General features: G+C 40.1%; 1 protein-coding gene across 3 annotated transcripts; it reads left to right on the top strand.

The window, feature by feature from the left end:
* The first annotated feature begins 1,367 nt into the window (after positions 1 to 1,367).
* On the top strand, positions 1,368 to 16,457 carry smpx (small muscle protein X-linked). Of its 3 annotated transcripts, none has more exons than XM_037079738.1 (5): positions 1,368 to 1,453; positions 6,389 to 6,448; positions 10,653 to 10,739; positions 11,592 to 11,744; positions 16,006 to 16,457. In XM_037079738.1, exons 2-4 carry the CDS (start codon positions 6,413 to 6,415, stop codon positions 11,739 to 11,741), a joined length of 273 nt encoding a protein of 90 aa, XP_036935633.1. In that variant the 5' UTR covers positions 1,368 to 1,453; positions 6,389 to 6,412; the 3' UTR covers positions 11,742 to 11,744; positions 16,006 to 16,457. The 3 variants fall into 3 exon arrangements, with proteins under 3 accessions (XP_036935633.1, XP_036935634.1, XP_036935632.1); XM_037079739.1 differs by lacking the exon at positions 1,368 to 1,453 and adding an exon at positions 1,678 to 1,837; XM_037079737.1 differs by lacking the exon at positions 1,368 to 1,453 and adding an exon at positions 3,005 to 3,188.
* The last annotated feature ends 1,031 nt before the right edge of the window (positions 16,458 to 17,488 follow it).

The following is a 17,488-nucleotide window of genomic DNA, read 5'->3' as shown; positions in this document are numbered from 1 at the left end:
CTGATCTACATACAGCCGTCATTTTCCCCTTTTCCTGCCAACTGAAAAGCTGCTTCTATCATCTGAATGATCATCACACAGCAGAAGGAGCGCTGGTCAGTCAGCTGACTTCATTCACTACTTTTCTGACTCTTCTTAATTCTATAGATATCCAAAAATGAAAACTTAAAAACACAGATTGTAAAAAAGAAATGGTTTAAAATGTCCTCAGTGAGGGGAAGTCTATGTAGAAAATGAAAAGACAGAAAGAAACATGGACAACGTGTGTAAAAATGAGAATGATTCCATTTAAAATCAAAATAAATAAGATTAAAAGTGAATTTTCAATTAAACGCAGGGATGAAACCAGTAGAGAAAAATATATATATATATATATACATATACATTTCCTTAGGTGGAGTGCACTTATTGTATATATACTAAGATTATTTTTCCTCAAGGTTTTTCTGTTATTGAATTATTTATTCTGATTTTGACATTACTCTCTCCTCTGTTCGGGGAGCCACCTGACTTTTTATCGGACCGTACCAACTTCGATCTAGCAGAGGTCTCAAACCCAGTGTGAGTTTCAATGGATTTAATGCTCATTGTGGGACAGATGTTGCTCTGTGTTGTAGTTTCATTATCTATACATTGTAAACTTACATAACTTTTACATCATTTTTTGTAGTTGTTGTTTTGTTTTCTTTTATTTTGGGTCCATTTTGGCAGATTCTGCCGTGTTTACCATCCCATGTTTGTACCCAGGCATCATGTACAATGTACAGACTACACGTGTGTTTCATTATACTTTGTCCTCATCCTTCCTTATAGATTAACTGCCAGTTCACATCTGTACATCATGAGGAAGTGCACATAAAAACATCTCCCACACACACCTACCTTTAAACTTCAATGCAGCCTCGCCTTCACATCTATGAAGTTTGGCCTCTTCGTACTGCAGAACATCAGCGTGATATTCATCCTCCATCATGCTGTTAAACACAATAAACACACTCGGTGATGAAGGTGTTTATCAGTAATAGGTAAAGGGCTGCCCTTGCTAACAGGTGAGGCCAGTGTGTGCCTGTGGGTTGTATTTGCATAGTCAGAAATATAAAACAAGCCCCATAGTTTGTGTCTGTTCATTTTACTGCCTGCACCCAAAGTAAAATTAGTTTCACAGGTGGGACTGGTTGCTGTAAGCAGCTGAGGCGGACGACTCCATGTGAGGAAAAGGTGAGCTGAAGCATATAAAAACACACCTATATACAGAAACACTCACTCACACATACAGAGAGAGAGAGAGAGAGGCTGAAAACTCATTCTACTGCTCTAATGATGGGTCGGATTCTGCCATGGGAGGAGTTTTATGTGTCTCCGAGCCAATCAGGACGAGCGGAAACAGGTCAGGTAGCCGAAGAGGACCTCAGAGAGAGCGCAGGCAGGGCAGAGCAGCCACGCACGGCAGGAGGTAAGACAGCACACACACATTTACACACACACATGCACACACACACCTTTAACTCTCAGAGATCACACTTCCCCTCAGGGCCTGTGGATGTGCATCGGCGTATAAATGTAGATATACCAGCCTTACGACTGTGTATGTGTGTGTGTAAGGGGGTGTGTGTGAGTTTGAGTGAGTGTCAGAGCAGAAATAGGCCAGAGCCATTTTAGTGACTAAGATTAGAAGGAGTGTTTTGAGGACTCAAGTGTCAGAGTTTGATGAAGATGCACCAAAAGTGACCTTATTTGGCGTTCTAAACATCTGTGAATGTCATATACGTAGGCAGGCTTCAGCTGGAGTGAGTCATGCTTAAATGTTCAACTTTTTGAATGAAGTTTGGTCTTGCAGGTAAACTATTTCCTTTGCTGAAACATTTTATTATAATTATAGATGAAAAACTTTAATAATATGTTGAAATTCAGGAGGAAACTTCTTATTATAAACATTTGTGGATATTGTACATGCAGACAGTTTTGTGCTTAAATGTTAATTTTTTTGAATGAAGTTTGGTCTTGCAGGTAAATCATTAACTTTGCTGCAACATCTTACTTTAATTAAAGCTGACAAACCTTAAAATATATTTAAATCAGGGACTGTCCTTAGCATTATAAATACTTGTTATTATCATATATTTAGACAGATTACAGCATGAGAGTGTGTAGAGTGTTTCAGGCTTAAATGGACAATTTTTTGAATGAAGTTTGGTGCTGTAGGTAAATCATTTTCTCTAACATTTAAATGTAATTTTAGCCTAAAAACCTTTATGAAGATGTTGAAATCAGGGAACATACTTATCATTATTAATGTTTGTGAATATCATCTGAGCAGATAGGTTTGTGTTTGAGTGGGTCACTCTTAAATGCTCAATTTTCTGAATGAGGTTTGGTCTTGCATGTGAGTTATTTTCTTTACTGGAGAATTTTACTGTTTTTATAGCCTAAAAACCTTAAAGCAATATTTTAAATAAGGGACCACTCTTCATTATAAATATTTGTGAATACAATATAAGCAGACTGTTTTGAGCTGGACTGCTTCTTGCTTAAATGTGCAGAATTTTGAATGAAGTTTGGTGCTGAGGAAATAATTTCACTCACTTGCAGATTTTACTGTAATTATCGCTGAAAAGATGTGATAATAAACTTTTCATCATAGACATTTGTCAATATAATACGTGCAGACACTTTTGTGTTACATGATTAAATGTTGTATTTTTGGAATGAGGTTTGGTCTTGCAGTTATTTTAGTAATAACATTTTGCTGTATTTCTAGTGTAAAAATCTTTAAAAGGTGCTGCTGTTTGACAATGTTTTGGTCCGTCACTGTGTGTGTGTGTGTGTGTGTGTGTGTGTGTGTGTGTGTGTGTGTGTGTGTGTGTGTGTGTCCATGTGCTTCTATAAGAGTGTGTGTGAGAGTGTGTGTGGATAGAAAGCAGGTCCCTTCTGTGTATCACTCTTCTATTTATAGTGAGAACAAATCCCAGATATGAGAGGAATCCTTCTACCACTTACGAGGCGTGAGAGAGAGAAAGAAAGAGGGCGGAGAGGAGAGTGGAAAGAGAAAGAAAAAGAAAAGAGATGGACAGTCGTGAGGGAAACAAGTGTGTGACAGATGAATAGAAAGTTTAAGTGAACCAAAAAGAGACGTCGAATTGTGCTTAGATCCGAGCAGTAGGCGATAAACAGAAGCGCGTCAACAACAGGTACGTTACGTCTGATTTATGTTTGCGTAGGTGTGTTTTTAATAGCAGGTATCTTGAAGCATTACTGTAGTTTTATTCCTCTTTGTACAAAAAGTAACTTTAATTCTTAAAGTTGGCCGGTACTTCTGTATGTCCTTCTCTTGTCTGTGGGACTCAGTCCCAGCGCTCACTGGTTCCTGAAGAGTAAATATTTAAGGATATTGTTAGCCTAGCATAGCACACTGTGGCAATGCTTGGCTTCCAGGATATACATTTATAAAACCACAACTTGTTTTCAGACTAAACTAAGGAGATAAAACATGTTAATACAGTGCCAGCTGTTTCCCGCTCTTTCCATTCTTTATGCTAAGCTAAGCTAAGCTAATCGTCTGCTGGCTGTATTCTCATACTTAAGAGTTGTATCAATATTGTCATCTAAATTTGGCAAGACAGAAAAAAAGGTTATAAGGCCTTGGCTATACAATTACCCTTGTTAGCTGCTATGAGAAGCTGTGCTGAAAATAGATGCTAGCATGTGAACATGCTAATGTTTAGCAGAATATATTACATTTTTACAACCATTTTTTAGCCTGTTAGCATGCTAACATGCACGTTTTAACAATAACACCAACTACTAGGCTACAGCTGAGGCTAATTGTTTTTAGTTTACCAAAACACATCGAAACATTGACTGAATAATGTTGCTGGATAAAAATTTAAAGCTTGCGTTGTTGTTGTTTTAGCTAATTTCCCGTCCTGGTTGGATAAAGTTGGCTATCTAACACTGATATTTATAAGAAAATATATCAGAGCAGCTTTAAGTCAAGATGTTTCACTCCGAACCAAAAATATCAACCTCATGGTGGCGCCAGAGAAAAGATCAAAGTCAGTAGGTTTCATCCTCTGAGTGCCATCTGTGTAAAAACTAAATTTAAATGCAATCCCTCCAACAGATTATGAGATATTCTGAGCTGACAGCTGCCTATTTGTTTTAGATTCAAGCTACTGTACATGCAGCTGCAGCTCTCTAAACAGCCCTGTGTCAGAAGTACAGTAATAATTAACACACACACACACACACACACACACACACACACACAGGACCATAATCACAGGTACAATAATTCCTCATGCTTTAAATAATTCAAATCTTGAAACATCAAAACATTCAGCGCAGACACCATACAAAAAGGCCCTTTGAGGTACAGAGTGTGTGTGTGTGTGTGTGTGTGTGTGTGTGTGTGTGTGTGTGTGTGTGTGTGTGTGTGTGTGTGTGTGTGCGCGAGCTCATACAGAATGTGTGAAACTGAAAGGGCTCGTCAGGCTTTGCAAGTGTGGCGTCAGAGGGCAGCTGCTTCTCGTGGCCAACATAAATATCATCTCCCCAGTGTAAGCATGAGCCTGTGTGTGTGTGTGTGTGTGTGTGTGTGTGTGTGTGTGTGTGTGTGTGTGTGTGTGTGTGTGTGTATTTTAGGGTGTCCAGGCTTTTGCTCTTATGTCAAGGACAGCAGAGCTCTCACTGTGTGTTGTTGCACAAACAGCACCCTGGAAACGGTGCGTAAGCGCTGCCATCGATGGCGGCGGCAGCAGCAGCAGCAGGCGGAGGGCCGGGGACTCACTCTCTGGTCTCCTCCACTCTGAGCCACTCGTAGATAAGATAAATAGGCCATGGAAACTTCTACGATTAGCAAACCACTTGGGTCAGTGTTGATCTGCGAAACGGCAAAAGGGGACAGAGGAAGTCGAAAAATAAAACACAAGAGGCTGAGATGAAACGAGGAGAAACCCACAGAATACAGACATCAGAAACACAGCAGAGATTCTACTCACCGTTGTTTATCATTTTTGGAACAACTGGTTGTTAAATTCAGACAGAGGAGGACAAAATCAGGCTTCACATGTAGCCAGGAACCTTTGATTTTGCAGAAGAAACTTTGAAAACCAACCTTGAAGTTAATTTTATCAGAAAATGATCATGTGAAATGCTGAAGTAAAACATTTGTAGTTGTAAAAAACATCACTGAATTGGTGAAAGACGACATGAGGACAAGATATTAAGGGGAACAGACAGGAGATTTGAGTGAGATGTGGTCAGCTATCATATATTTCAGTTTAATTCGAATGTTACCAGGGAAAAAATGAAACACTGTCTCTGGCTGACCTTTTAATATCCCCTTCAGACCCTTTTTAAAACAAGCATGTTGTAGCATCGGTCTTAAATACGCTCTTGATGGTCACATTTTGTGATAACACGAAGTTTTATGTCCCATGTGAAGAGTCAGACATTCACATGACAACATTTATATCTTCTTATATCTGTCTCCTCTAGAAATTATGTTTTTTTTTTTTTTTTTTGTTAATCTAATTGGGTTGTAGTGACTCGTGTAATCGCTCCCCGTGGCTCTGCCAGAAGTTTCTTCCATTTATTTCCTTTTAAAAGTTGTTTGTTTTTAACCAGAATCAAGGTGCTGAGGACAGAGGGTGTGTTTATGACGTACAGATCATAATTCGACTCAAGTTGAGCTCAATGTGAACATTTTTCACCACAAACAATACATTATTTAACAGCGTCTCCTCATTATATTGAGTTAAAAACGAACTCATTTGCATTTCCTTCAAAACACATTTTCTGTAACAAATGAGTTGAATGCGAATATCGTTTCTCGAGCCCGGGGTGATATTTTTCTTATTGTCAACAGATCCCATAAACAAATACATAATTTAATTTAAAAATATCAAAAAATGACACTCAAAAATCTATTTTTCTAACAAACAGCCCCTTCAAATAACTAAATAAAATGTATACCGCACTCCTCTAACAAAGATGTTGTTGACGTTCTGTTTGGTGACTGAGCCTTTATATTGTTAAATCAAACTATATATTTGTGACCCAGCTTTTAAAGGTTCTGGTCTTAAGGTGGAATCACTGGTCTTAATTCACATTTCCTTCCAGCTTCACACACTTTGCTGCAAATTAAGGGTGCTTTTATTTTGACGGTCCAGGCTGGACCATCTCTCTGCCTCCCTCTCATGAATGATTCAGAGCACAGTTCCTCTACCTGCTTCTTCTCTGTGCGAGTCGCTAAGCAACTGAAATGCTACCCCGGGCCTGCAAAACCACAGAAACAGAGTCCCAGTGCCCCCAATGTGCACACACACACACACACACACACACACTGAACTACACACAGCTGAATGTGTGTGATCTGTGCTTCCTGCAGGTCAGTGGACTCACCGGGGGGATTATGTCCAAGCCTTCGTCCAACGTTAAGGCCCTTCAGGTAAAAGAAAAAAAGCTTTAAACTTTATTTGACTCCTTTAAAAACATCAGGTTGAAGTTTTGTGACTGTACTGCTGCGACAGTAACGCTGCCAGGAGTTTGATTTCCAACCCGGACAGCCACATAAACAAGAATAACTCCAGACTACAGACGACAGGTGTTTCCACATTTAAGTATTTATTGGCAAAGGCAGATACAGACTGTGCATATACAGTATCAAGGCGTTTGTTAGTGCAGAGTTGTAGCGAGGCAAAGGATGAGGAGTCGTCTGTATCACTGTGTGTGTGTGTGTGTTTCAGGTATAATGGCTTCGTGAGTGCATGTCAGAGAGGGTTTTTTCCTCCATCGTCTCTTCTTCATTGTGCTCATTGTCATGTCTAACCATGGGATAGGCATCTGGACGGAGGAGTTTGTTTTAAAACACCAGTACAGTACAAACGTGAGGTTCTCCATTTCGTCTCCCCGTCTCAACATGGCGTCAGCACTTTAAATTATCACAAACAAACAGCAGCAGCGCGGCTATACATCGTAAATAATCTACATTTTCATTTTTAAAAAAAACTCATAAGTTTCACGTCAGCAGGCCAATTTGTATTTGTTCCACGTTTTCTGTCTCACAGGCCGTCTTCATCACACAAACAATCATACAGGTTGACTGTGAAAGCAGCTTGTTACGACCCAAAGTTATGTTTCTTGTTAGGCAGCGACCTCTAGTGGCTGCAGTAGTTATTGTAGCAGCAAAGCAGGAAGTCGTGTGAAGTAATATAAACATGTCCACATAGGGAGAAGGCGGTGTTCAGTGTGACCAAAAATCAATGGTGTGTAGGGAAGTTACATCACATATGTAAATACAGTAAATACAGTAGTTATTTTAACACCAACCACATTGTTTTTCTAAACCTAACCACTTTCATGTTTTGCCTAAACCTGAGCCAACTTCAAGCGTTTCGCCAAAAGGTGTCTTGTTTTGGAAATCACTGGCGATCGACCTGTTCTGTCATTTAGGTGTCAGAATGTGTTGCTTGGTTAAGTTGAGTTTTTATCATCCAGACAGCTGTAGACCTCCATTTAATCACTACAAAGTAAAAGTAAACCCTCCCTGTCTGTGTTTAATGTAGCTGCAAAATACAATTATTAACATTAACATTTTTAACAGCTGTTTCCATCAAGCAAGGAGATTATAACGACCCATTTTTAAGTTTCCTGTTGGGCAGCGACCTGTTGTGGTTGAAGTAATTATGACGGGAGCAAAGGAGGAAGTCAGGTGACAAAGCATTAAAAAGTGTCTCTATATTGGGGAGGTCAGGGTGAATGTTTGAGTCATGTGTGAAACCAGAACTTAACATGAACTTGAAATTACATATTTAAGTTATAGTAAATCAGGGACACAACGTAACTGATGTTAGCATATCTATTTTTACATTTTACAAGTTATTTTTTATTTTATTTTGGCCCTAAACTTAAACAAACTGCAATTTTACAATCTTAACCACAGAATTATGAAGGTCCGGTTCGCCTGTCACTGGTCTTCCTGTTCCTTTCTGTATTATGTCATTTAGGTATGAGGAAGTTTTGGTTTTGTGGGTTTTCCACACTGATTGTATCAGGAGCTGGCTGATGTTCAAATACTGGATGCTGCTGTGTTCGTAACAGCATCATGAAGTGCACCACGCAGCAACAATTGGACAATATGTACATGCTTATTATACAGATATGAAACTACACACCAGGAATGATATCAGTATTTTGTAATGTGAGAGTCAGATTCTACTCTTTACTCCCTTTTAAATGACGTGTATTTACTTAATTTTGGCTTTGTGAGGCAGGAGAGTACAACATTAGCTCTAGTGGGTGGAAGTACAGGTGCTGATAAGGGACATTAAACATGAATATTACATTTTTCAAGAAATGCATGTCTGGAGAGTAGGAAACTAATTAAAAACTGACTTTCTGACTTGTGGTTACATTTTGCACAAACACCAACATGGACCTTTAAAAACAAATGATCTGTTTCTGGCCACAGAGGATAATCGCTCCCATGATACAGGACGTTGTGTTTTATACCCAACAACTATAAAATATGAAAACCACAAACCGGATAGTGTCGCTGCTGTAATGGACCAAACCAACACGGTTAATGATCGAAGGTGTTCGGAGTCTCACGTCTCAGACATAAAAGTGATCAGGAGACCCTGCTGACCGTGAAGTTTTTAGTCTTCCGTCCTTATCAAGCTTTAAAGAATAAGTTCACCTTCAACGTACAACCAGTCGCACCCTGTTGCTCCATCTCCTTCTGTTATAGCTCCAAAAATCTAATACAAATGTCTCCGAACAGCTTGTGCAGCACAATTGAAGCATTTTGAGTCCAAATGTTTCCTGTATGGGTCCAATATTTACATCTCTAATGCAAATCTGTCAGTCATATTGCTCCGGCTGCATACTTTGTGCTGCCAGTGTAGGAAAGCAGGGTTTTATTATCCTTATATTATGTTATTATATCGCTAAAATATTAGTTTGCTTTAGCATTGGAAAGCGTAAAGATGATAAATAAGTACATTTTAGGCCCTCCGTGCGGATGTTTGTGCTGCACGGGCTGTTTGGAGAAGATTATGTAGACTTTATAGCTGCTTGAGACATTTAAAAGTCGATTTTTCCACCGTTTCATCCATTTGTTTCCATTCATGTCAGACTCTGAATGAGTTATCCATCGAGTCTGCAAACATTCTCGTCAGAGTCACACGATCTTCCAGTTTTACTTTGCATTTAAAGGGGCTCTCTGTAACCATTTGTACTCCTTTATCACGTCCTTTATCAGCCATATGTGGGCGGATTGTTATGTAACGTGAAAGAATGAGACCTTCCCCCGTCTCTCTCTCTCTTAGTCGCCTGTGGACAATTTGTTTAAGTTGTTTAGAGCTGCTGGATTTTTTTTGGATGTGACACCTCGTCCTAGAGCCTCTCTCTCCGTTAGCGACAGCAGCTAACAATGTTCCACAGAGCCCTTTAACATTTACAGTAGCATATTTTCCCAGACTTTATAGTGCAACACTGTAGAATAACTAAAGCTTGCAGAAACACCGGTATGGCCCTTTAATCACGGCTCATGTGGTGTTCAGGGGCTGTTTCAGTGTGCGTGTCTTTTTCTGTAAATCGACTTTGAACAGAGTCATAGGAAGAGTTCAGCTCGCCTGGTTTTGTCTGATTAAACGCACAAGTAGGATTTCATAAAACCTCGGATGGACAAAACAGTTTCGTACTGCTTTAATTTGTCTCTATGTGGCGGACGCTGCCATTTTTCTAGCTTCAAACTGGGTTGTTCTGGGGCCTTATTTTCCTTGTTTATTAATTTATGGAAGAAATAAATATTTTTACCTCAAATTCTGAGGTTGAATTTCTTCTACAAAACCACACAACGCCCCTTTAACAGACAGCTATGAGAGCGGTATCAGTTTTTTTCATCTTAACGACACTAAAGCGAGTTAGCCTGTTCCCTGAAATGTCAAACAATGATTGAATTTTCAATTGATAGTGAAATATTCCTTTAACCTTTGGGTGGAATGTCAGAAGATGATTGCTAACAGCACGCCAAGCATAAGACGGTAAACAACAATCTCCAGCCAAAGCAACAGTACAGTGATACAAAATCGGAGCAAACATGCTGCGAATGAGGCGATTTTTCTCCCAGAAACACATCTCGCCCCGTCTTTAACACTTCGTCTGCGGGGGGAAATAAATAAAATAAATAAAACCGATCTTCTGTGACACACACACCACACTCCCTCTCTGTACAGCTGTACAATATGAGCATATATACAATACATTACAGTACGGTACAATGCAAAAACACATCAAATCCAAAGTGACAGGACGTCGGAGGGCAGGCAGCGGTAGAACATCGAGTTAGCAGGCAGATCTCTGAGCTCCGTGTGTGTGTGTGTGTGTGTGTGTGTGTGTGTGTGTGTGTGTGTGTGTGTGTGTGCGTCCCAATTTTCATAAAGACACACCGCTCTTTCAGGGAAGTGGAGACAACCAGGAAGTAGAGGTCATAATCAAAACAAGGGGTTTTTGAGGAAACATGAGTCGATACTAACAACCGCACACTCACACACACACACACACACACACGTGTAGAGACACAGAGAGAGGAAACTTAATTTGTTGTGAGTGTTGAAAGTATCTGATTGGCTGTTCTCACTGTCCGTCAGGCTAATTTGAACATCCCGATGGGAGCTCTGCGTCCAGGGGCGGGACATCCTGTCAAGAGGAGAGAGGAGACAGTAGAAACAGAAGAGGTAAGACACAAACAAACAAGCACTTCTACTCATAGCACCTATTAGCGTAGCTTAGCATAGAGCCGGGAAGCAGGTGGAGGCGGCTAACTTGGCTAAGTCCAGTGTTTAAAACGTGTCATGTACGGATCAAACGAACAAGTATGACACATTAATTACAGAGTTTTTAAAAGGTGCTTATTAAAATGAAATATTGATATAAAATTTTAATATAAAATATTAAAACTTTGGACGAAGTCATGCTAGCTGCTCTTCTGAAGGAATGATACTGCCCCACGAAAGAGTAGTGATTGATTAGCTAGTTTAACTAGCTCGCTAAATTTAGCTTAGCTGCTCTTTGCTTTTTTGTTCTACATCATGGTTAACATCGTTTATCTAGACCTACTCCTCATTCATAATTCACATGGGATGATTAGCTTCATAACTAAACTGTTGGATGATAGAAACTGATTTTTCAACTGAAGTAAACTGGTAGAAAAGAGCGGGAAAATATAGTTTAACAAAGGCTAGTTGTGGCTATCTGACCAGCTAGCTTTGTGTTTGTTAGCCGTATGCGTCGTCGCTTTGTTTTGTTGTTTCCAAAACTCGAATTTACTCAATAATTATACAATTTTACGGCATAATTATATTTTATTAGGGTAAAACAAATGTCACAAAGTCAGATTTAGGCCACTTTTGACTCCAATCTGACTGAATGTGTAGCAGTTGTAGCTAGCTGCTTAGTGGGGAGGAACTTTATGTTGCTAAAATTACTTTTGATTAACTTAAAAACATTTTTCACATGGTCAAAGAAGACTAATCCCCACGTGGCTCGCACACAGGTTCTACCTCTGTTCGTATTATTGTTATTTTCAGGCTCAGTCACCGGTTCAGCCGTGTGCTGCAGCCCAGACGCCGGAGGAGAAGAAGGCGTTGCCGGGCGCGGTGAAGCTGCCCGGCCCTGCTGTCAACCTATCAGAGCTGCAGAACGTCAAGAGCGAACTACGATGGGTCACCAAGGATTAACATGTAGGTGACCACCAGTCGTATGAACACCCCAGAATATCCTCCTCCTCATTGTTTTGGGGTGTCATTTCTGTTCCTTTAAAACACAAACTTTAAGAAGCACATCCTTCCCTTCCCTTGGCTACAAACTGAGCTTGCAAATTATCATAAAGCGTCGTTATTTTACAGTGAATTAGTAAATATTTTAATAAATTTCTCATGTGTTGTGCTATATAGGACCTTTATTTATGTTTCAGGCCAGCTGTACCCCACAGCGGTCTAAATTTCTGTTAAATGTCTTATGAACCATACATAAAAAAATCAAATCTTAGTTATAAAGTATTAAACAAATGTTAAAAAAACGTTGTCTGTCTTTGCAGCTGTCCAAAAAGAGAAATTTGGGCTCGAATGAAAAGAATTTTAGACATAAACAGGAGAAAAACATGTTGAATTTCTTGTTCTTGGTTAAGTAACGGACATCAGAACATATTAACTTAACACTAGTGTTATTCCCGGATGTGCTGCTGTATTTCATTTGCCTGCGTCGAGTCAGCAGGTATTTTGAAAGTCTTATTTGAACACACCAAACGTTCCACACCGACCTCCTGTCACAACAACTCTTGTGACTGTCGTGCAGCGCGGACGTAGTCGGGAATAAAGGGTCCAAAGACAAAAATTCAAATCAGAATCAAAGTGTGATGTGAAAGCAAAATGAAAGTTGGGCTTTTCAAACTGAGTCACCGGGTCCCTGTGAATGATGCAAATTTGTTTAACCCTACAAATGTGGGTCAGTGTATACAAATGAAGCTTTTGTGCTGCTGCGGAGGAGCTACAGGTGAACTGCATCCGTGTGTCGGTGGCATTTTATGGTTGTAGTTGTAGTTTTTGTTGTATGTTAGACATCTCAGGCAACGAATAACTGGTAAATATTTTCATAATTGTAAGTGATTAAATTAATTTTTCCAAATTAACATGCCAAATATTTGATATTTATAATATTTATCCGTCAGGATAAATGTGGCAGAAGATTGAGGATCTTTGGGGTTTGGACTGTTCGTGGGATGAAAGTTACCAAAACAGATCAACTTGGGCTGGATTTTTCACAATTTCGGGACATTTAACAGACAAAACAATGAATGGATTAATGGAGAAGGTGTTAGTTGCCGTACCAGATTAAGCAGTTTGCTGTAGCTAACATGAGTTTTAGAAGTATTTAGAGCCGTGTGTTCACAGTTTTGTCTATAAACATGAGAGCGAAACAAGCTTGTATGTTGAATTCTGGTGGCGTGAGAACAAAAAGATCCTAGAAAGTCCTTCTGTTCATGAATATAAGACATGATAAAGTCTTAAAACTGTTGGAAAAAAGAGCAGTGACTTTTACTTTGTGTTTCCAGAAGAATATTTACAGTAAGTTAAAATATATCTCTGTTATTTTGCTAAAAACATGCAGAAGAGGTGTTTCATCCCCACAAACTCTCCAGCAGTCTCTCGGTACCTTGTTTGCGGTCTTGCACTCAAAACTCGGGGCTTCAATAACGTGACAAAACACTCACTGCTGCTCGGCGAAAGCAACTCAGACGAGTGTGTCGACATTTTTACAGTCAGAGCCTTTGTCATGAGAGATTTATCTCTTCTAGTTTCTAGTTCTCAGATCTGAGTCACTTTGACTTTATTACTCAAAACAATGAGCCGACACGTGGAGCTGAAAACAGGAACACCGACTTCATTTCTACGTCTGTATATTTCACTTAAAGTTTATCTCTTCCTGTAACATCTCTCAAAAGACACAAGAATCAATCAAAGACAAAAAAATTAAACAGTGATGCAAACACATCAAATCATCAAGTATCAGATAATCTTAAACAGAGGAAACTAAAATACTCAGCTTAACATTATTATGAGCACAATAACCAATTTTATCCTAATTTTCTCATTTTCCAGATCGCCTGGAGTAAAAGCTGACAACTATTAGTGTGCAACAGGAGACGCTGCTGGATTTTTAAAAAGCTTTGAGAAGAAATGAATTGAAAATGTTGACCTGCACTGAATTGGGGCGGCAGCCGAAATCTTAATCCTGTGGCGTTGTTTTATTTGTGCCTCAACCCCGCAGCATAATGTGATGGCAGATTCTGAGTAATTTAGTTTGAGCCGATGGAAATCAAGTTTATGAAGTTTTTTGTCCATTTATTTGAATACATTCAGTCAGCGCAAACTTGATTTTCTAAATGATTCTCTGCATGATAATAACATCTCTCAAAGCTTTAAGTCATGAAGTTGGAAAAAGTATTTTTCTGTGACCACGATTAAAAACACAAACTGCATAAAAACCAGGACAAATTGGACCAAAATCGGAAGCCTACATGTGTTTCAGTCGTTCAATAAGTCCCTAAAATTAACGGTGTTAATAAAATGCTGAGATTTTCCTTGTAATGACTGATGAGGCTGCAGTGGCGGCAGCTCACCACTGGGGGTCAGTGTGTGCTGCACGCTCTCTGTTTAGGTCAAGCGGCTGTGTGTGTTGATGCGTCTGTGTGTGTGTGTGTGTGTGTGTGTGTGTGTGTGTGTGTGTGTGTGGGCTGGAGAGGTTGAGTCAGGCTCTATATTTATACTCTATGAAAGTGTGTGTGTTTGCAGAAAGTGTGTGTGAGCGTTGAGGGGCAGTCTGTGCTGTGACTTTCTCAGCGGGACGCAAAAAAAAAAAAACAAAACATGAAATCCAAACACAGTGAAGCGCTGCTCCGCCCTGCCCGAAACAATGTGGGTGAGTTGTGTAGGAGATGAACCAGAGAGAGGAGAAGAAGAAGCTGGTTTGACGTTGGGTTACGTAGACGTTTCTGTGATACTACGTGATGTTTCTGAGCAGGTTCAGAGTGTTCACGTCGGGAAAGTGACAAAATAACTCAGCAGCAGCTGACCACAGCCGTCTGACCTTTGATCGACACTCTTTGTCCCACAATGCAATGCAGAAGGAAAACAAAAACACATTCGTACACTGCATGTACCTGAGACATTAATTAACCCCTCAAAGTGTCCCATTGGTTGAGTTCACTGTGCTTCAACATATCAACACTGACTTACAGAAGAAAACATAACGATAACGTTCAGGCAGTTGGCGCAAAAATTACAAAAAATAACAGCCATCATATTTTTATACTTCAGCAGACTGATTCGCGGAATCTTTACTAATATTTAGGCCCCATTGAAACCCTGACAGCAACAAGCTGAAGGAATATTTTGGTTTCTTAAAAGCAGTTCAGACTAAAGCTGCATTTCTAAGAAAGAAAAGCTCTATTACTCTTAACAACACACGTGTAGCAGTTTATTACAGCGAAGAAATTAATGAAAGGCTGCAGGTAGCAAGACAGAAGCCTGCTGCAAAAGCAGGAAGTGGAATCACACTTCAGAGCTGAGGACGAGACGACTGGTTGTTCCGTCTGGCCAATCAGAGGGCTGCAGTGATTAACTCCTGGATCAGTGGCACCTCAACAGAAAGGTGACTGTATAAACTCACTCACAGGCTTGATGCCGCCAAGTGTTTGAAACCTCGCTGCAGAGATTTTGTTGGGTCCAACATGTTGGTTGGTCCCAAATATGTTGAACGGAGTTGAGGTTAGGGCTCCGTGCAGGCCAGTCAAGTCCTTCACCAACAAACTGGGAAATATTTATTACTATAATTAATTAACGGACCTGAGTCTGTGTAAGCTCGTCTCATGAATTATTCTTTGTTGTAGCATTAATAGATCATAACGAGGTCCAGCCCGAACGATGACATAGATAAAAAGTAACGCGTGAGAGAGGAGTTTATTTATTTATGGTTTTTTTTCAATGCAAAGTCCTCTTCTTCATTTTATTAGCTTCTCTCTGATCTCTCTCACTTTTACTTTTACTTCAGTGTAACATCACTTAACCAGCAACGACCGCAGCTCCGCGCCTCCATCCACTGATGGTTAACCTGAAGCCCGAACAGAAGTGCTTGTGTGACTAAAACTCGAGTCTTTGAGATGGAAATAAACAGGAAAAAAAAAAAAAGTGTCAGGCTGAGAAGAAGATCAAGACACAGAGAGAGGCAGAAATGGGAAAAGGTCAAGAGAGAGATAAGTGCGTGGAGAAAACGGGTGATGGATCAATCACAGCCGATATTTCCTCACGGTGAACGCGGTGACCCGGCCTTCTCCTCGTCGTCCTGGCCTCTCCTGAGCCGCTGATAGCACGCGGTGAAAATCCCTCACAGGTTCTTTATCTGTCTTTCTTTCTTTCTTTCTCTCTTATTTTTTTCTCCCTGCAGGATCCCGAGCCAGACGGAGAGGAAGGCAGATAATCTTCACACACACAGACTCGCCCACTGCCACCGACAACTCGCACAAACAACAGTCCAGTCCCGAAACGTTCGGAGACATTAACCGCTTTCTGTGAAGCCAACGTCCAACCACCAGGAAACACAGGCGACCATAAACTCTCTCTCAGTCAGAACTCTAATAGAAACACTGGTCAGGTCTATATTTATCTTGCCATGTCAGTCAAGATTGATCTCTCTTTAAATCCAAATCATAATTTGTACAAAAAAAAAAGTTAAACACTGTTGAGATTAAGTGTTCTGACTTGTTCCTGCTGCAGATAAAACTCCACTTTACTTGGACTTTTAGAAGTAAACGAGTTGTATTTTTCTTTTGCTTTCTTTTATTTTAAGTCTGAAATCGCTGGTTCAGAGGGATTTTTTTTTTTTTTCGCTGACGACTCTCCATCGTGACCAACTTGAAGACACGTCTTTTCCATTCTGTCAAGACTCGAACGATTGAGCACTGATTTATACCGATGCTTTCTATTTAATGATTCGTTTTTCGATGGCGTCTACGTTGGACTGTGTGAGCCTCTTTTCTTCTTCGGGTGGGGGGGGGGGGGTTGTAATGTTTTTGTTGTTTCATTGTTTTAATTCCCAGAAACTCTTCAGAAAAATGTTGCAATAAATCAAGATGGTTCTAAAAACGGCAGACTGTTTGTATTTATTACTGAATGCTGTTAAAGAAACGCAGAAGAGTGGTTGGATAGTTTTAATTTTGACCGAATCATCCTCCCGCTGTTACAAAAATGACAGGCTGCCAGTAGCGCTGCCATCTTGGCGTGGGTTGCGGTGGGGTATCAAGTTCCCGCCCAAACACCCGCCTGATTCAATGACTGGCAGAGCTCATGTCTCGAACATTTTCTCACACCAGCTTTTTATAGCATCAAAAAACATTTAGTGTGATTCAGCGTGATGACAGCAACCTCAAATATCAGAAACCATCTTTGGGAGAAAAGTATTTGATGTTTTTTTTGTTTGGCCCGTGTAGCATTACATCGTCACGTGACGCAATGTGGCCCAAAAATACTTTTTCCCGTAAGCTAACTGTGTGAAAAAATTGTTTTTGAGTGTCACAACCCCTAAAATTATTCATATTCATTAGTCATAAATGAAGCAATTCGGTCCAATAACATTTGGAAATTAGAAGAGTTGCAAGATTAAATAATTTCAACCCTACTCAAGTTAGCTGGGCGCTAAAGGTAAGTTAGCCGATTTTGTTGGCAGAAGTTTCTCGAGCGCTGACTCTATGGGCCTCTCAAGACAGAACATCCGGTATTTTAGAGCTATTTACGCGTCAAAACGCCACTGAGCAGCTTTGAACCGACACTGAATCCAGATTTAATCGAACATCTTTACATCCAGTCAATGGGACAGCCATGTTGTTCAGTTGGTTGGTCCACCACTTTGGTCCAGACTGACATATCTCAAC

This window comes from Acanthopagrus latus, chromosome 19, assembly GCF_904848185.1.
Source record: "Acanthopagrus latus isolate v.2019 chromosome 19, fAcaLat1.1, whole genome shotgun sequence".
NCBI classification, from domain to species: domain Eukaryota; kingdom Metazoa; phylum Chordata; class Actinopteri; order Spariformes; family Sparidae; genus Acanthopagrus; species Acanthopagrus latus.
The sequence above is the reverse complement of the archived record's forward strand: the minus strand, read 5'-3'. Positions and strand labels throughout refer to the sequence as shown.